At 36.1% G+C, this 21,057-nt stretch overlaps 2 protein-coding genes across 2 annotated transcripts in view; one reads left to right on the top strand and one right to left on the bottom strand.

Annotated features, from left to right (window-relative positions):
- tyw1 (tRNA-yW synthesizing protein 1 homolog (S. cerevisiae)) overlaps window positions 1-12,996 on the bottom strand; it is a 47,620-nt gene extending 34,624 nt beyond the window's left edge. The window contains 10 exon segments of the mRNA XM_028465562.1: window positions 1,297-1,364; window positions 1,366-1,415; window positions 3,892-4,006; window positions 6,903-7,016; window positions 8,416-8,679; window positions 10,153-10,347; window positions 10,430-10,531; window positions 11,637-11,756; window positions 11,845-11,972; window positions 12,855-12,996. Of these exon segments, the coding sequence (XP_028321363.1) occupies window positions 1,297-1,364; window positions 1,366-1,415; window positions 3,892-4,006; window positions 6,903-7,016; window positions 8,416-8,679; window positions 10,153-10,347; window positions 10,430-10,531; window positions 11,637-11,756; window positions 11,845-11,972; window positions 12,855-12,918 (1,220 nt within the window). The 5' untranslated portion in view covers window positions 12,919-12,996.
- A 563-nt stretch (window positions 12,997-13,559) lies between these two features.
- On the top strand, window positions 13,560-21,036 carry sbds (SBDS ribosome maturation factor). Its single transcript, XM_028465633.1, has 5 exons — window positions 13,560-13,792; window positions 14,944-15,073; window positions 17,885-18,085; window positions 19,556-19,720; window positions 20,704-21,036. The coding sequence occupies exons 1-5, from the start codon at window positions 13,665-13,667 to the stop codon at window positions 20,827-20,829; spliced, it is 750 nt and encodes a 249-aa protein (XP_028321434.1). The 5' UTR covers window positions 13,560-13,664; the 3' UTR covers window positions 20,830-21,036.
- The last annotated feature ends 21 nt before the right edge of the window (window positions 21,037-21,057 follow it).

Below are 21,057 nucleotides of genomic sequence, written 5' to 3'. Positions count from 1 at the left end.
TTTTATAACAATATTTATGCTTATTTTGAAGTGTGTGTCGTCCTTGAAAGCGCCACCTGCTGCCTCGCTGAGCCGCAGCGTGGTTTCCTGTCAGCACACATATCTGGTGTGACACTAGCGCGCTACATCTGCAGTGACAGAGCGGCTGCTCGCTACGACAGGGACCTTTTCAGCGCTCGACACAAAAGCTCTCACCAACGGCGACTCAAAGGTCCGACTCCTCGCGGGTGTCACCAATAATCAGCGTCAGCATGGAGAGCTCGTATTGTACCGTGGCCTTTAGGCGTCTACAGGAGAGTCACTCACATGTTGGATCAGACACGAAGCACCAAACATGAAGGCTCCAATAAACACAGAAGAATTGATTTTTTAAATATCATTTTTCAGTAGAAATTTAGAGATTAAATTATTTCTGTGTATTATTTGATTAAATTTACAACAAATTACTTTTAATAATCTTATTTAGTTTTTGCAAATTTAAATTCTATTTATTTAGTATTTAAATATTGTGTGTTTAAATGTTTCTAATTGTATTAGTAATAACATACCTGGTCACAGCTGTCCGACCACATTTATTCCATTTATTAGTTTTATTTCAAAGAAGTTTATAATTGAGTATACAATATATACAACTGAGTTTACGAAATACAACAATGCAATTTATTTGGTTTTTTTTTTTAAACTTTTTTTTTTTTAAACTTTGTTTTGTTTTCTTGATCTGTTTATTCCTTGATTTGTATTTTATCTGTTTATTTATCATTTCTAGATTTGTATTTGTATTTATTCATGTACGTTTTTTCATTTTTCCTTGAATTGTATTTTATTTATATTTTCTAGAATAGTTTTTTAAATGATTTGTATTTTATCCATTTATTATTTGTAAATTTGTATTTCATTATTTATTCATGTTTTTTTTCCCTTGAATTGTTTTTTTTTTTTTTTAATTTGTTTAAGTTTTCCAGATTTGTATTTTATTCAATTATTTATATTAATGTTTTCTTGCTTTGTATTATATTTATTTATGTTTCTTGATTTTTATTTTATTTATTATTTTCTTGATTTGTATCTTATTTATTAATTTCTGCTTTCTTGATTTGTATTTTATTTATTTATTCATGTGTCCTTGATTTGTATTTTACTCATTAATTTCTTTATTTATGTTTTCTTGATTGGATCAATCATGGATCCACTCACTGTAACGTAAGACAGGGCTTCACATTGAGTTTTACCTCCAATACCAATCAATCAATGATAACAGGCGGAGGGGGTGTTGTGCGTTGTCATGGTGACGCTCACCTCCAGCAGAACACACACTTGTTGGCACAGGCCAGGCTGGGCGTGGTCTCCATGCAGCGGTGCGACTCGATGCCGTAAAAGGTGTGTTTGTAGCAGCCGCCGCGGCCTCGCAGCATGGACTGAAGAACAGAAAATATGATCTAACTCCATGATGGTGACATTCATAGGGTCTGCTTTCACTGTACAGATGTTCAATATGTGCAACCCTTCATTTTCTAACTCGATGTGTTGCACATATAAACATCATCTGTGCAAAACTACAAAAATGAAGTTTATTACCTTCGTCCATCGACAAAGCTTCACTCCAGAGTGACTCCCGATGAGTTTATAACCTGCAAAAAGTGATTTAACCCGTGAATACATGTTCCTTAGACAAACACGTGGATAAAGAATCCATAGTTTCCTTTTCCTGAACAAAAGGAGGATGGATGACACTTTTTGCTATTTTAGTTACACTCAAAATACAACAGCCTGAAAAACACTACACGTTTGTCTGCAATTTCTTTTATAGTCAAATTTTCTCTCAGATTCTGTAATATTTGGAGGAAAAAAAAAAAAAAAAAAAAAACTCAGCAAAATGTGTTTTCTGTCTTTAAAAAGTCACATCCATAATTAGGGCCTCCAATTTCTCACCACGGCCAAAAACGGATGGGAATTACTGAATTCACATCCTGACACGAAAATGGGAATGTTGTTATTACTTCTTTAATATTGTTTTTTTTCCTAACAAAATCAATATGAAATTGCAATATGACACAGAACAACCTCCAGAGTTCTCACCAGGAATTTAAATGAGGTATTACAGTATGTGGGACCCGCAGTAATATTGGGGATGTTATGTTCCACGCCAGTTGAAACGCAGCGTAGGGGATCAAAATCCCAGCATCAGGGGCCCTACGCTTAACAGCACCGCATCAGTTCCTAATTCTTCCCTGTAAACAGGTGGACAAAGACACGGAAATGTCAAATCTGGTCCAAAATCTCTCAAAATGACAGGCTTGCTTTTTGAAAAATCTTGTGATGTGATGAGTCGAGGCTGTTTAGTATCAAATGACAGGGTGTTCATGGTAGTATTCATGTGTAAAACAAACTTCCTCCCACAGTGGTAGAAAGGACAAAGTGGACAAAGTGTGACTTTTACAGAAAAGATCTTTAAAGGAAGCTCAGCTTTCCAAGTCTGAATTCTGCATCTGAGCCAGAACTCAGATGGTTCCCGATTAAAGCAACCTGTCCACCTGCAGCCACGGCTGCTGCCAACACACACTTCATGAACTGGGTGAACGTTCACTGTCTATTACTATTTATAGTAATATGTGTAAACTGGGAATAACGGATCTGGTTTGAACTGAAGAACAAACAAAAAGAAGGAATTCAGCGTCTCAGTGATGCAGCCTCAGCAATGTTATCGAACAGAGAGAAAACCTCTCGAATAAATAAATCAGGATTAAATATGAGTATAAATGTCACAATCAAACAATTCTCACAAATCTGCAAAAACAACTGATTCATTATTCATTGTAAATTTTTATGTATCTTTCTTTTTAATTTTGTTCTAAATAAATAAATAAAATAAAGCGAGACTCTAAAAACAGAAGCTTGTAGTAAAAAAGTTGAATTAAATGTTTGTTATATAAAGTTTGCTAACTGTGGCTAACACATTCACAGGATTTCAGCGCTTTGCTTCACATTACGGACTAAACCACACCAGATGTTTTTACATTTTCTTCCAAACGCCAAAGTCACTGAAAGTCATAAATGTTGGATTTTTAAATTTTATATGAAAAATCAGGAGCTGGAAACCCAGATTACAAAATAAAACGCTACAGCTGTTTCACTGTTTCAAAGGGTGTGTATGTGTTTCTGTGCATATGTGAGTGTTTGTGTAATGCACGTGTGTGTGCAGAGGTGTATTCCAAAAAGGAGGTTCAACAAACTCTGAATCTATCCATAAACTCTAGGTCAACTGAACATTCCCATGATGGGAAACTCTAGGTATCTGATTCCATTACAGCTGGTATGAAATGAGTCAATCAACCCTGAGTATATAAACCTTGGGTTACTTATGTGCAAGAGTGCAATAAAAAGCCATCATCAATTGAGCAAAGATAAAACGAACTACCATGGCAACCACCCGGAAGAGAGCGATTTATTTCATCCCGATGGGTGAAATAAGCCGGCGTTTGTGGAATATGAGCCTGTTATAAAGGTGTTCACACAGAACGCCACATCAGTAACTATAATCGCTTAAATCGCCCGTGGTTAGTCGTGCTTTTTGGGCGCTTCATCACTTCATCGCTCCAGGAACGTGACGACCGGGGAATAATATGAATAGAATGTGTCTGAGGAGGCGGGGCTGCATCACTGGGAGGGCTGCTGCAGTGAGAGGGCTGATGACTTCTTCTACAGTCGTAGGTTTACAGCACTTATCATAGACAGCTCCACTTGTACTTACGGTTTAATAGTTCACTCAAAATGTAATTATAATTTAAAAGGTGTATTCAAGGAGTATTCCACTTTCATCTGGTCCCAGTAAGTTGGGGAGTGTACAGCCCTCCCACTGTAACATCTGTAACATCTGTCCAGGTTGTTTCTCACCTTGCTTTGTCAGAGCGTTTCTCAGTGTTGGGGTGATCATCTCTCTGCTCGCTCCTTCCTTGTCTTTAATCTTCTTCACTTTGGCAAGTTTCACCATCTGCCCGTCAGCCTCATTCTGTTACACACACAGATTTCTCCTTTAATGAGAACAGACACGAGTGGCTACAGTTTAGTTTTGTGTAGCCCCCGAAAATAACTACAAAGACATGCAAAATTACAGTAAAGGACAAAAAAAATACCAAATTTGATTAAAAAAAACTCAAAACAATGACACAAAACATGTCCAAAACGACAATAACTAAACACACAATGTCATAAATACATAAAATGACAACAAAAAGCACAAAACGATAACAAATATACACAAAACGTCAGAAAAAAAAAAAATGCCTCCAAAAATACACAAAAAAAAAAAAAAAAAAAAAAAAAAAATTATTCCAAAACCCACAAAAGGACAACAAAAAGCATAGGATGATAAATATACACAAAATGTCAGAAATACATAAAATGACAACAAAAATACACAAAAAAAAAACATACAAAATGATTCCAAAACAGTATAAGCACAAAACGAGAACAAATATACACAAAATGTCAGAAATACATGAAATGACAATTAAAAAAAAAACACGAAATGACGACAAAAAAAAAGCACAAAACAATAACACGTATACACATAATGTCAAAAATATACAAAATGATGACAAAAATGCACAAAACATACAAAATTATTCCAGAACACACAAAAGGACAACAAAAAAGAATAGAATAATAACAAATATACACAAAATGTCAGAAATATGAATAACAAAATTACAACAAAAACTCAAAAAATGACAAAAAAGCATGACAATTAAAAAAAAAACACGAAATGACAATAAAAACCCACAAAAGGGCAACAAAAAAAGCACAAAACAATAACAATTATACACAAAATGTCAGAAATATACAAAATGCCTCCAAAAATACAAAAAAAAAATACAAACAAAATGATTCATAAAATCCACCTGATGCCAGAAGAACTAAAATAGCAAAGCAGCAGCTTGCGCACACTTCCCCCCGTGGACTCAAAGCGAGCCATGTGCGGCGTGCAGCAGCTCTGGTTAAAGATCCGCTTCACACCAACTGCTACCTGGCAACACTTTCACACAAACAATCGAGCCAAAAGCCTCTGACGACCAACGCTGGGCTTTGGATCTCTGAACACAACCAACTGAAAATTAATAGCTCTGGCACCAAAACTGAGACACGGATACAGACGAGTTGGGAATTGGACTCTGGCTCCAGAACGTGGCTCCAAACATCGAATCACAAATAGCTCACGGGTTCCAGCAGCAGTTTGGCTTTTAGATTCTCTGCTTTATTGGTTTAAATGGACTCACGTCAGGACTCAGAGTTGGACTGGAATCAAAGAGACAGCTGAGCTTATAATACTGACACACAACAAGTAACAACTAGAGAGAAACCTTTAAACCCCTTGTTTTTCCTATTGTCAGTGAACGTCTCACCTAAATGAAGATGTTTGCATAGAAATTAAAAGTTATTTGTTGATTCCTCGAGGTCCTCAAAGCACAAAATTATAAGAAATATACAGAAAATGTCAGAAAAATATGAAATGACAAAAAAAATTAATTGACAACAAAAAACTTACAAAACAACAAGAAAAAGCCCAAAATTATAACAAATATACAGAAAATGTCAGAAATACAAAAAATAACAGCAAAAAAACACAAAATGACAATAAAAACTCTCAAAACAACAACAAAAAAGTACACAACGATAACAAATATACACAAAATGTCAGAAATACATAAAATGACTCCAAAAAAAACAAACAAATACACAAAATGAGAGAAATAATAATAACAATAATTATGCAAAAAAATGCTTTTTTTTCTTTTTCTACTTTGTATAATACATCTCTAATACATTTGTGGAATTGTTTTTATTAAATTCAATTGATTGGTATTGTTGAAGTGATCCGTCTCATTTTCTGTAGTATATTTAAAATTGAGCTTTAATAAAGCAAAAGTACATTTGATCAATTTATCAATAGAATACATGAAAACTAACTTCTAATTATTAAGATGCAAAGGATTTACTAACTGAAAAATACACAAAATGTACAAAAATGAACAAAATTACTCCAAAAGCCCACACGGCAACTAGAAAACAACAGAAAAACAACAGAAAACAAAGACACACAAAAGGACAGAAAAACAATACCAAATGACAACACAGATACACAAATTGGTAGACAAATATACAAATATCAAGAAGAAAAATACACAAAACAGCAATAAAGAAAAATATATACAAACAACTCATAACACACAAATTAATCAACAAAAATACACACACAAAAAAAAAAACAGAAAACGCACAAATCAACAATAACAACACAAAACAACCATGAAAATTAAAATACAACAAAACCAACAACAACACAAACCCTTTGTTATTTCCTGTGTTAAATCTCTGATTGGTCATATATCTATAAAAGCAAGGAATCTCTGTATGTGTGTGTGTGTGTGTGTGTGTGTGTGCTTAAATCAGAATTAAATGTGTGTGTGTGTGAGTGTGCGTAATTCAGAATTAACTTTGCATTAGAAATTAAGTGTTTACAAGGTCAGTTTAAAGAGGATTTAACTTTTATTCTGAAATAAAGAGGAATTAAAGCTCCTATGTAAACCATCCTTCTTAAAAAAGCTACTCAACCTCCCACTTTTCTACACGTACTTCCTACGGGCACTGCACTAGTTATACTAAATGCTGACGTGAATGTTGATCATGTGACCCTGGAATCAGTTACAATCACATTTTTGTGGCCCTCGCTGTTCCAGACGTCGCTCAGTAGGGTCTGTGCTGCCACCTGGTGGTCGAACGAAGCGAGACTGAAGAACAGCAGTTAAAAGTTGTCAAAAATGCCCTTAATTTCAACAACTTGAACCTTTTCTCTCTCCTTTAATGAATGAATAAAACACAATCACACTAACATGTGTCTCTGGTACCTTTGATTTCTTCACACTATCCATGAGGTTTCCCAGGTCCTCCACATCCACCACTGATCCAGATGTTCTCTCATCAGACTGCTCTTCATCACTGCTCGTCTCCATCAGCTCCTCCTGAACAACAATAGGTTTTATTTAAATGATCCATTTATACTGAAATACTAAATAAACGCACAATTCCATGGAAACACATACAGTGTTTTTTTCTGTGACAGCGACTCAGCGTTTCTCAGTTGAAAATTCAGAAAAATTTAAATAAAAGCAATAATTTTTGTGTGAGTAAAGCTATGATTATTATTTTGATTGGCAATTTATTTATAGGCCCAACAAAGCAAGGCAACATTATGTAGCATTATTATGAATTATTATTATTTCAGCAACAAGGCATTCAAAGTGATTTGTGTAAGGCTTTAAAAACACAATACAGAGCTCAAGTAAAAAAAAAAAAACATTTTAAATTAATTTTAAAACCATAAAAATAGCTGATTTAAAATCTAAAGGAAGTAATATAAATAAAGACTGCATTACTGTGTTTATATATTTCCGTTTGCTAACGTTTCATCATCTTCCCAAAATACGATTAATGGGTTTAACAACAGCTTTTAATTTTGTATTAAGTGTGCAGAATGCTCGCACTGAAATCCCGTGAGATTTTGCGCAAGATTTGACATTTTTCCGATGCAACAATTGACATTTTCGTCTCTTTGACCAACTGTTACAGTGAAAAATAGTGTGTAAACGCACAATGTTGTGAAATAAAAACCTGCATGTGAGGCTATTTTCAGGGTCAGATTGCATTTTCCACTTGATTTTGTTTAAAGAAACAATAATAAAAAATAACAATATTGTCATTTCTGTTGCAGGAAGTGATTTCTGTTTATTTTTGTCCGTTTTCCTTTTATCTGGTGTTTGATACGCAGACATCACAGTGAGATGGTTACAGATAAATAATAGGGGTGTGACGCTGTCACTTTGTTGTCTTTGATTTGGGGTTAAATCAGTGTTTTTCAACCTTTGGGTCGGGACCCAATGTAGGGTCAACTGAAATGTCTAGTAATTAATTAAAATTAAAATAAATAATAATTTGAAATGTTTAAACTATTATTCTTTTACAAATTAAAACACACAATATTAAACAACTGTATTCTATACTTTTACTTTGTGAAACATTAATCTCGTGAATAATCATAATCATAATCATAATAATAATAATAATAAAGTCTACAAATATCTGAGCTGGCACAACTTGTTACTAATCGTGACTACTCTGTATTTGTAACAAAGTATAACAAACTTGAGCAAAAACTAATTTTAGAAAGAAAAAAAAATGTCTTTAGGGTCGCCAAAAATTCTTCAAAATGGGGTCTCGATCCAAAAAAGGTTGGGAACCACAGGGTTAAATGCTGAAAGTAAGGGCTGACAGATTTTTGAGTAGTTTTCAAACATTAGACTGACAGAAATGTAACTTTACCCTTTGATGATGTGAAAAACATCAAAGCTTTTCCATCCTCACCTCTGAGCTGTGATTGGTTAGAGTAGGCTCCTCCCCCTCATGGTCCGCTCCGTCCGTCTTCATACATGAGCTTTTACTGCTCCTGCTTCCTGAGTCGCCTCGAGCCAAAGCCTGCAGGCGACGCAGGAAGTGGGCCTTCCAGGCCAGGAAGTCATCCTGGACGCTGCCGTTACGGCTCTTCACCACGTTACAGTCGCCCTCGCCACGGGTCATGATCCGCACGCCACTCAGCATCCACAGCCACTTGTCCACGTTCTTACCCACCTGCAGAGAAAAGGGTGAGAATACCGTATTTTCTGGGCTATTGAACACATCGTTGTTTTGGCGCAATTCCAACAATTTTCCCAGAAGAATCCACGAAAATGCTGCACCATAGGCCGCACTCTATTGGCTGATACCATTCAAAATCATTCAGCCAATCAGAACAGGCTGGTAGGCGGGCTGCTAGACTCTTGTTTGGTTTAATGGAAATTTCCACGTATTTTGATCAGAAATGTCAAGGACGCGTCAAGTGTCTAAAACCAAAATTTTCCATAACTATGAATATTTACGTTTATGAAAAGCTCATCTCAAGTGGAGTATTTTATTTAATTGGACCAAAGCTGTACGACCTAATAGTAAAAGGATCAGTCAAAGTTAATGATGTCATTAAAAAAAAATAATAATAATTTTTCCCTATAACTTGGCCACAAATTGAGATACAATGCTTAGACTGGTACCATTGAACAACATTTCCTTTTAATGTGTAACCTACCAGTAAAAAGTTCGGTAGGAGTCAAAGATAATGACATCACAAAAAAAAAAATTAAAAAAAAAAAAAATACTTTTTTCCTATAACTTGGTCAAGAATTGAGACAGTGTTCAGACTGGTACCATTGAACGACATTTCCTTTCAATGTGAATTTTCAATTGCCAAATAAGTATTTGCCTTGCAAATACAGGTCTTGCCTAGTTATCGTTTCCTTCTATTACAAACTGGCTGATTTTACTTTATCCAGGCTGCTGCAGCGCTCTCTGTATGTGTGTGTGCGTGTGCATATGGGTATGTGCGTACGTGCGTGCTTGTGTGTCAGTTACGTAAGCTTCTCCAGCCTCAGTCTTGTGCGCGATCGCTCCTGAACAAACCTAAAGTGGTGATTTGACAATTTTCTGCCATTTGTTATTTCTTACGATTAAAAGCTGTCGTACATTGTAAACCTTACTGTACTTTTATTTTACACTCTTTCCACCATAAATGCATACGTGTCAGCACCGCTGCCCGCTCCACTAACTTCCAATTATTACCGGTATTTGTTTTTTTATTCAAGCAAATGTCTTATTTTAGGCACAGAAAATAAAAACGCATATTTAACAGATGTATGACTTGTGCCATGACTATGGAGCACGCAATTTCCTTCCACTCGAACACCGTCCTGCATACAAACAACAACACCTCCATCTTGTGATTAAAACTGAGAGTGCATCCCTTTTCCTACATTATCCGCAGCTCATTTCTGAACGTTCAGTTCACCGTGATGTTCAGAGGCTGTTACAGTTCATTTATTCTGCTGTAGGGAGGACTGTCAGTCATATTCTGCCTTCCGACACCCACTTTCCCTGGACACGTGTGTGACTGACTGAAAAATCCACACATAGAGCGCGCCGCCACATTGGCCGCACCCTCCATTTTAAAATAAAAAAATAGCGTCCTAAATTCAGGAATATACAGTAGTTCCAGGAGCTTCCAGTTGGACGTACCGTGTTGTAGTGACCCACGTAGGCGGAGTTTCCCAGTCCCAGCACGGCGTATCTCAGGCCTTTCAGGTACGTTTTCCCGTACCTGAAGTCGGTGGACGCCTCCTCCAGCCACTTACAGAACCACTGGGCGTTCTCCGTGGGCCGCCCGTCGGTGTAGGTGGCCACGATGAACACACACACTGTCCGACTGGTGCACTGAGCGCAGAGGAAACAGTAAATACAGTGAACGATGTATCAGGACGGACCTTCATCACCCACTAAAGCCTGTTCTGTTCACCTCGTCTGCGAGCTGATCGTCTGGATCGTAGTCCTTCATGTCGATGACCTCAGAGGGAATACCCAGAGTCTTCACCTCCTCTGAGAGCTCAGCAGCAAAGCCCTGAACACAGCGAGAGATCACACACACATCACAGCTCACAATCAGCGTGTGTCAGACGCACACGACTGGTCTTCAAAATGAATACACAAGATCACAGAAAATAATAATAAAAATACACTGAACTGCTCTAAAAACACAAAAACAGACCAAAAAATACACAAAAAGACAAAGAAAAAACCCACACAGCAGGAATAAAATTGTCAAAATGGCTCAAAAAACACACAAATAACCAAAATACACAAAATGTATATGTACTGTATATGTATATATATATATATATAAGCAACTGGCAGCAAGCACATACACAAAATGACCCCAAAAATACACAAACCAACCACAGAAACACACGAAATGACCACAGAATTACACAAAAATCAAGAAAATGAACAAAATTGACAACAAAAGCACATAAAACGACAATGGAAATTCACAAAATCCCTCAAAAAAACCACACAAATGAACTAAAATGTATAAAATTACTCCCAAAACACACAAATGGCAACAAAAACACAAATTGGGAGACAAATTTACTAAATGACAAAAAAAAAAATACACAAAACGGCAATAAAAAAAATACAAAAACAACTCATTACACACAAAATTAAGCACAAAATCACACAAAGCTGACAACAAAAACACAAAACGACCATGAAAATTCACCAAATGACTTAAAAAAAACACAAATTGGTAGAAAAATATAGTAAATGACAAGAAGTAAAACACAAAACGGCAATAAAACAACAAGAAAAATACACAAAAGGAAAGAAAACACACAAAATTGGCAACAAAAACACATAAAACAACCATGAAAGTTCACAAAATGAATTAAAAAAACCATGAAAGTTCACAAAATGAATTAAAAAAACCATGCAAATAAACCAAAATGTACAAAATTACTGCAAAAACACACAAAATGACAACAAAAGACAACAAACTTAGTTTTTTCCTATAATGATGCTCAGATTGTTCTTAATTCTAATTACTGACATGAACGTTGATAACGTGGCCCTCAGATTAGAAACAATCACATATTTGTGTTCCCCATCTCTGGTCGATATCATACTTGCACCGGTTCTTTTCTGGATTTGTTGACTTAATTCTGTACCTTTGCAGTTCCAGTTTGTGAACCGTAGAAGATTTTCACTCCAGACACGTGAACCTCAGCGCGATCATTTTTCTCTGCACTTTTCTGGACCCACAAAACGAGATCTGATGGGACGCTTTTCTACAAAAAAAACAGCAAGTGAACACTGAAGCTCATTTAGTGTGTCCAGTATCTGACGTTAGGTTGACCTGAGCTATCAAACCCTGACCTTCTTTAAGACCATCTTCAGTGAGAACCACAGGCCAAAGCACAGAGCAGCAGCAGTGTACAGGTAGAGCCTGTTGTGCCACACCCACAGGAGATACTTCTCACTGCCACTGTAAACATCCTTAGAGCCTGAGAAGAGGAAACACACATTAACACTTAACCTGAACAGTGTTTAACACGAGGCTGATGCAAGGAACCGCCCACTTTACACCATTTTTAAATGACGACATGATCTACTGCAGACATGTACAACTCGTAGCGATGTAATCAATTTAAACCTTTAAACACATACACAAAATGACCCCAAAAACACTACTTTGACACTTAAAAAAAACACAGGATGACTCCAAAAACACACAAAAAATTGAAACACACACCAAATGAGAGAAAAATACACAAAATTAACCCAAAAAGATAAATAAAAAAAACACACAAAACAATGACAAAACCCCAAAATGACCCAAATAACACACAAAATGACTACAGAAATATACAAAAAAAAAAAGACACAAAAAAGGAGCGAAAAATATACAAAATGACAACAAAGATCCACAAAAAGCATCCAAAAACACACAAACCCTGTACTGTTCTTTCATGTACTAATGCTCAGAACTCACAAAATGACGAAAAATATACAAAATGACAACAAAGATGCACAATGAATCCAAAAAAGAGACTAAAACACACACACACATACAACAAATCATTTTATCTGCTTGTAGTCCCTAAAGTGTACAGTATGTATTTGTATTCATGTTTATATACTGCAGCTAAGCATTTGGAGGTATTATGGATTTTTTTTAAAATATCACAGTAAATGCATTGAGATTTTACACTCAACTCTCGTTGACCCAAAATCAGCATCAATTTAACAAGTTTACACACACTGAGGGAGGAAAGAAGCAGCTGTGTAGTTAGCATCGCATGCTAGCTGCTAAAACTGCTCGCAAACGCTAAAAAACAAGCAGTGAGTTTTGTTTCCTGAACGGATACGCATTGATATTAACTTACCTTTAATGCCGGAAGACAACACGGGACAGAGAACGGACAAAACGAGCACAAGAACACTAAACATTGCAACAACCTGTAAGAACTACATTAGTGTGCGTAGTAGTCTGCGTCAGCCGCTGAGTGCATTGTGGTGGACCCAGGAGCATTCTGGGAAATGTGGTTGGCTGGGATGTCCCCGTGAAACTGTAAAGTTAACCAACGTTTTTTTTTCGTTGATTCGGGAAGTATGATGTTTACAAATGTTGTCGATGAATGTGAAAATGTATGAATTATCTATTTAAAAATAAATAAAACACACACACACACACACACACACACACACACACACACACACACACACACACACACACACACCAGTCATTCAAAACTCTAATTCCCTTTTTGTACACTTTAACCATCGGTTTAAATATCATTTGAAAAATCTAATTGTCGATGGATTTTTATTAAGATTAAAATATTATATAATAATAATAATAATAATAATAATAATAATAATAATAATAATAATAATAATAATAATAATAATAATATTTTCTTTTTTTGGGACTCAATAATTTTTAAATTATTATTTATCTTGATTAATCGCATGATCGATTATTATTATTATTATTATTATTATTATTATTATTATTATTATTATTATTATTATTATAAGCAAAAGCGGAACGCTATTCTGTCGTTTTTCTTTCTTCCACGGACATTTCTAAGCGACGCACCTACAGAGCAGTTCCGCCTCCTTTCGTCGGCGCGGTTGTGTTGTTGTTTTCACCTGGTCCACGGACAGTTTTTCTGTCCCTAAAAATCACAATAATGGCCATATTTACGCCCACGAACCAGATCCGGCTGACCAACGTGGCTGTGGTGAGGATGAAGAAAGGCGGGAAGCGTTTTGAAATCGCCTGTTATAAAAACAAAGTGATGAGCTGGAGATCAGGAGCGTGAGTGACTGACACCCACATTAAACACATAAAAAAACAATAGCTGATTGATATAAACAGATATTTAGAAACGCGATATATATTTTTTTCTTTCTAAATCCTTGTTTCCTGCTTTAGCGTCATTATAATCAGATCATTACAGGCTATTTAACTTCCGGGTAACGTATTGTGGGTAAATGACTCAACTATTATTAAATACTATTTATTTGAGGGATGTTGCTAATGCTAACCAACTATTTCCCTTGTTGACTAAAGTGATGTTTTCCTCTTGACTAGTTTACAACATGAGGTGTTTCTAAGATACTTTAATTTTAGCACAAAATAATCTGCGATGATTTTTAAAAAAAAAAGTACTTCGAGTACGGAAGACGATTAGGGCCAATTTTGATGGAGAAAATAAAGAATAAAGTCGAAATGTCGATACTAAAGTTGAAATTTCGAGAATTAAGCCTAAATGTGGAGAGTAAAGTTAAAATGTCGAGAATAAAGTTGGAATAAAATCTTGAGGCTAAAGTCAAAAAGACAAAATAAAAGTCTAAATTTTGAAAATGAACTCAAAATACAATATCGTGATAAAAGTCGTTTGGTGAATTGGCCCTCGTCAGCTTCCGTTGATTTAACTTTAATAGCAAACTTTCAACTTTTATCAAAATATATTGTATTTTGACTTCATTTTCAAAATTTTGACTTTAAATCTAGACATTTCGACTTTATTCTTGATGTGCCCAAAATTATTTTCTCCATCAAATTGGCCCTAATCCTCATCCGTACCGCTAGTAATATTGAACACATTTAATAGCTATCTGAGAACATCCTCTGCACCTACATTCTCTCTTTATATTTATTACATCTGATATAAAATATCACACTTTGGTTTATTTTAAACTTGTGCTTCTGCTGCTGTTAGTTTTATTAATTGTTTAAAATGAAACAACAAGAGCAACTAGTGTTTATACAGTCAACTAAACTTTAACATGTTAACACAGTTAAACATTTACATTTCAACCGGCTTAATTTCTGCGCTTCAGTTCAAAATTTCACTGAAATTATGGGATTATGTGTAGCAGTTGTTTTAAACATTGGAACGATTGCTTGTTGGATTGAGCTTTGATGGTGTGAGAGGTGTAAATATGATTGTGTTCCTGCTGCAGAGAGAAAGACCTGGATGAGGTCCTGCAGACACACTCAGTGTTTGTGAACGTGTCTAAAGGTCAGGTGGCCAAGAGGGAAGACCTGAGCAAAGCCTTTGGAACGGAGGATCAAACGGAGATCTGTAAACAGGTAAAAAACCATCTGTAAACAAGTAAACAACCATCTGTAATCTGTAAACAGGTAAACAACCATCTGTAAACAGGTAAACAACCATCTGTAAACAGGTAAAAACCATCTGTAAACAAGTAAACAACCATCTGTAATCTGTAAACAGGTAAAAACCATCTGTAAACAGGTAAAAACCATCTGTAAACAGGTAAAAACCATCTGTAAACAAGTAAACAACCATCTGTAAACAGGTAAAAACCATCTGTAAACAGGTAAAAACCATCTGTAATCTGTAAACAGGTAAAAACCATCTGTAAACAAGTAAACAACCATCTGTAATCTGTAAACAGGTAAAAACCATCTGTAAACAGGTAAAAAACCATCTGTAAACAAGTAAACAACCATCTGTAAACAGGTAAAAACCATCTGTAAACAGGTAAAAACCATCTGTAATCTGTAAACAGGTAAAAACCATCTGTAAACAAGTAAACAACCATCTGTAATCTGTAAACAGGTAAAAACCATCTGTAAACAGGTAAAAACCATCTGTAAACAAGTAAACAACCATCTGTAAACAGGTAAAAACCATCTGTAAACAGATAAAAACCATCTGTAATCTGTAAACAGGTAAAAACCATCTGTAAACAGGTAAACAACCATCTGTAAACAGGTAAAAACCATCTATAATCTGTAAACAGGTAAAAACCATCTGTAAACAAGTAAACAACCATCTGTAAACAGGTAAACAACCATCTGTAAACAGGTAAAAACCATCTATAATCTGTAAACAGGTAAAAACCATCTGTAAACAAGTAAACAACCATCTGTAAACAGGTAAACAACCATCTGTAAACAGGTAAAAACCATCTATAATCTGTAAACAGGTAAAAACCATCTGTAAACAAGTAAACAACCATCTGTAAACAGGTAAACAACCATCTGTAAACAGGTAAAAACCATCTGTAATCTGTAAACAGGTAAAAACCATCTGTAAACAGGTAAACAACCATCTGTAAACAAGTAAACAACCATCTGTAAACAGGTAAACAACCATCTGTAAACAAGTAAACAACCATCTGTAATCTGTAAACAGGTAAACACCATCTGTAAACAGGTAAAAACCATCTGTAAATGGGTAAACAGGTAAACAACCATCTGTAAACGGGTAAACAACCATCTGTAAACAGGTAAACAAGCTTTGCATTTAATGGGGTCTTCATCATTTAACACAGGGGTGTCAAACACATTTTAGTTCAGGGGTCAAATACAGAGCAGTTAATCTTAAAGACCATGTAAAGCAAATTCTGACATTTTCTTCTAAACACATTAAATTGGTCATGAATGTATTTCCTTAAAACATGTAAAAAGCCATTCAACCATTTAGAATGGAATTGTGGAGCTCAGCTTTGTGTTCAGTATTTAATGGGCGTGTCAGAAATCATAGCCGCGTTACGTAACAAAGCCATCATTAGCATTAACCCGACCCTGCTGCTGAAGCACACCAAACTTCCACCAAAACCACATATTCTGACACGGTAATAAAACGCATCCGCTGATGCCACATTTTTCACAAAATGAGCACTTTTTTTTCACCGCGGTTGAGTGTCTTGCCTCTCGCGGGGGCAGTTCTGGTTCTGCCGGTGGGAGACGCACATATTCAGACTCAAGCTGAGCAGACCTTTCCGCTGACACCTCATTTGACCCGATCCGAGCACTTTTTGATTTCTTCCTAAGTTTTTTGGTCTTTCACACTGCTCTCTCCCATAGGGTTATGGTTAATACATGGAGGCGGTGCCTGTCGGACGCGTGGGCGTGGTTCCAGCGCCTCTAACTGACACGCCCTTAACGTCTAAGAGCAAAGAGAAGTGCTTGTTTTTCATAATTTTATATACTTAGCGATTTTTTTCATCTTTCAAATTTGGCACAGTGATCAATGACACATGTTTCTGTGGCGTGACAAACTCATAACACACATTTATTTCTGCTTTACAAGTGGGTTGCAGGTTTTAGGCGGTAAAATGAGTCATTTAAACATCATTGTGCTGTAGTTTGCACTTGCATGTATAAATAAATTGTAAAATATGTACGGCACTGATAAAATCAAAGCAATAAGTGACGCATATCAGTCGCTGCAGGATTTTGTGGCCAATTTTATGTCATTTGAGAAAAGAACCAGAATCATATTCTCTTTAGTGGAGGAGGGAGTGGTCGATTTAAGGGTCATTTAAGGGTGTTAGTTGTGTTTACTTCAACAGGGAATACTGAGCGCTATACCATTATGATGTTCTTAAGATACGCCTTTAATCTCATCAAATTATGACTCCATTCTCAAAATATTACAACTTAAATCTAATAAAATTTCAACTTTAGTCTCAGAAAATTACGACTTTATTCTCGAAATTTTACGACTTTAATCTCGTAGTGCTCAGATTTCTTTTTATTTTAATGTGGCCCTAATATACTGTCACTAAATATGATGGAATAAAATATTTAGATTTTTGTATTTTCCTATTTAACACAATTTTAACACCTTTAACTACTGTTTGTGGTTTATTAATGTATATAACCTTTTAGCGTAGGTTGTAAGGATTCTAGGGATATAAAGTATTTGAAGATACGCCAATTAATAGTGTCAGAATGAGCAAAAATACAAGTTTAGGTTCTGGCGAACCCTTACTACTATTAATGTACAAAACCCAAATCCTTGGCGTCAAAAATCGTCCAACAATATTTTGTAGGTATTTTGAGGTTTTTGTTGGTCATAATTGAAGGAAAAGTTGTTCATTTTCAGTTGTTTTTCTCAGTGAACAGTGATCTACTTCTGTGTGTCAGATCTTGTCCAAAGGTGAGCTCCAGGTGTCGGACCGGGAGCGTCAGAGTCAGCTAGAGACCATGTACCGCGACATCGCAACCATCGTAGCCGACAAGTGCGTGAACCCCGACACCAGGAGGCCGTACACGGTCAGCCTGATCGAGAGCGCCATGAAGGACATCCACTACTCTGTGAAACCCAACAAGAGCACCAAGCAGCAGGTGAGGCTGTGGGCGGGGCCACACAGAAGCCTTACACTTAAATAAAAATAATAAAGTTGAATAAATAGTTAATTTACGTACTCTTCATACTAAATCTGACGTCAAAATCAGTATGTAGTGCGTTCACGAGATAGTATGAAAAGATTGAGTATGGTAGAAATACCCTAATGTATACTATGGCCTCACTTTGTTCCTGTTCTTGTGTACACTAGTTAAAATCACTAATCCTGTTATTTGTGAACGGATCGAGCTGAAATTTGGTAGCTATAATCTATGGATGTGTACGCATCGATGCTCGGAGCCCGATTTTTTTGATTTGGGGCTCCAAAAGAAGAAAAAAAAACCTGTAAAGATAAATGGGGCCCATTTCGCCGTACATGTCACGGGGGCGCCAGGGGGCCTCATTTTTCAAATGACTCCTCCGTTAGTTCTCGTTAGATTGGAATGCAGTTTGGTATGAATACTCTGTGAATGAATATGATGAGAACCCTTTTTTTTTTTTTTTTTGTTTTTTTTTCAAATGGGGCCCAGGGGCCCACCCCCCATTTCCAAATTTATGGGAACGTAGTCGTGTGATATATCGTTTCAAAGGTAATTCAACGTAGATTATGACTCACAAGTCGATTAAGGGCCTGGGGGCCCACTCCCCTTTTTTTTAGCAATTTCTTTTAAAGTCGTTTTCTCATTTGTGAGTCAAATATTGCAACAGTTGGTGGTACAGAATCATTGACACATACCAATATATGAATGGGGCCCATTACTTTGTATGAGCCACGGGGGGCGCCAGAGGGCCCCATTTTTCAAATGACTACTCCGTTAATGCTCATTAAGTCAGGCTGTAATTTCACATGAATATTCTATGAGTGGATGTCAAGAGTCTCTGAGACCTTTTTTAACTCAGTGGAACCGAGTCATTTAATTGAATTCTCGGGAACGTGGTACGTGCTATTCAGCGTGGAGAAGTTCATCTGAACTTGTTTAAGTATGCACAGTGGGAACACTAGTCATACTCAACCGACCCACGATGCATTGCGAGCGGAATGTAAAATGGTCCTGGGACTGGCTTCAAACTGAAAGTCAAACATCCCCTTTTCAAAATAAAAGCTAACTTTTCTTTCAGTAGTTTTTAACCCTTTTGTAAACAGGGCTCTTGTTTTGAAGTTAACCGGAAGTTTCATCAGTCTGTCTATAGTATGAGATTTTAAACACAGCCTAGGATACTTTATATCTAATATGAGCAACTGCCAGCACACTAATACACAAAATGAACATGAAAATTCACAAAGTCACTTAAAAAAAAAAAACACACACAATTACAAAGTGGTCAAAGTGCATCTTCTGTGGTTTTAATGGTGGAGGTGATGCATACAGGAGTTGTAATGACATGTTATTTACATAGTGAGGATGAACAGAGGCAAAATGTACTTGTGGTGAGCTGCCACAAATGTGTGTGTGTTTGTGTGTCCTCAGGCTCTGGAGGTGATCCGGCAGCTGAAGGAGACCATGGAGATCCAGAGAGCCCACATGAGGCTGAGGCTGCTGCTGCCGGCTAAAGACGCAAAGAAGCTGAAGGAGAAGCTGAAATCTCTGCTGACGGTGGTGGAGAGCGAAGACTTTGATGAGGAGCTGGAAATGGTGACATCATCAAACTTCTCTTTGATTCAGACGGGCCTCTCAACCAGGCTTGGCTTCAATTTTAATTGTCATCGCGTAATTGATAATTAATTACAATTATGGCATCATTAGTGACGATGCAGGGATGTTAGATTAGTGCTAAAGCTAGGCTAATGTTAAGCTAATGACAATGCTAGGCTAATGCTAAGGTTTGTTGATGCTAATGTTAGGTTAGTGCTAGGTTAATGTTATTGCTAGGTTATGCTATGTTAATGGCAATGCTAGCCAATATTAATGCTAACGCTAATACAGTGCGATGCTGGCCAGCACCTGCATCCTCACTTGCATTTTTTTCAAGAAATGCAAATATTCTAGTTATAATAATAATTGTAATTTAAAGAATCAGTTACTGTTGCAATTGAATGGTAATTTAGTTTGTTATGAAAATTCAATAAAAATGGTCAATTATAATTTAATGCAAAACTGGGGAATCATGTTACAATTCTACACATATGTAGTTAATTATTTACCATTTAAAAAAATAAATCTAGGGGTATATTGACACAAAAAAGGCTCAGACAAATACACCAAAAATATTAAAACCTATGTTTTCATTGATTAGGAAGCTTAACAACGTAACCAATAGATGGGAAATAAATTAGTTTGTTTTTAGTGTGTTTTACAGCTGATTTAGGACGCGTTATAAGAGATGCTAACAGAACGCTAACACAAGAGGAATGCTAACTTTTATTAGGTTTTTTATTTCAGGCTCAGCAATTGTGATTAATTTAAATTGAACTTTCGTAATTGAGAATGTAATTGTAATTGACTTTATGAGGATGAAAAATAATTGGAATTTAATTGGAATTTGGAAAAATGCTGGTAACTAATCGTAGTTTAACATGGGTAATTGGAAGCGTAATTGTAACTTTATTTTTTATATTTATTATTGTTTTGTTGTAATTGACCCCAACCCTGTGTGAGGTGTGTTAATCTCCACCCAGGTGTGTCTGGTAGATCCCGGCTGCTTCAGAGAGATCGACGAGCTGATTCGCTGTGAGACCAAAGGTCGAGGTTCTCTGGAGGTTCTCAGTTTGAAGGATGTGGAGGAAGGAGACGAGAAGCTCTAGAAGAACTGGAACTACAGACTGTTATTGCTGATTAATAATTCATGTAATATAATTACATTTAAGGCTTCACTACAGAAAGAACTGCTTTATTTATTCAGTTGAAGACAAATGTGTGACATTTGTTCATTAATAGAACGATGTGTGCATTTTAATCAAAATAAAGTTTATTCTAATGCAAAATTAAAATAAAACTAACATTTATGTGTGCAATGTTTTTGTTTTTTACAT

Source organism: Gouania willdenowi, chromosome 13, assembly GCF_900634775.1.
Source record: "Gouania willdenowi chromosome 13, fGouWil2.1, whole genome shotgun sequence".
NCBI lineage: Eukaryota > Metazoa > Chordata > Actinopteri > Blenniiformes > Gobiesocidae > Gouania > Gouania willdenowi.
The sequence above is the reverse complement of the archived record's forward strand: the minus strand, read 5'-3'. Positions and strand labels throughout refer to the sequence as shown.

Coding starts and splice junctions, on each gene's coding strand:
- sbds (XM_028465633.1), top strand. CDS start 13,665: ATGGCCATATTTACGCCCACGAACCAGATCCGGCTGACCAACGTGGCT. Junction 13,793..14,943: donor ATGAGCTGGAGATCAGGAGC/GTGAGTGACTGA, acceptor TTCCTGCTGCAG/AGAGAAAGACCTGGATGAGG. Junction 15,074..17,884: donor AAACGGAGATCTGTAAACAG/GTAAAAAACCAT, acceptor TCTGTGTGTCAG/ATCTTGTCCAAAGGTGAGCT.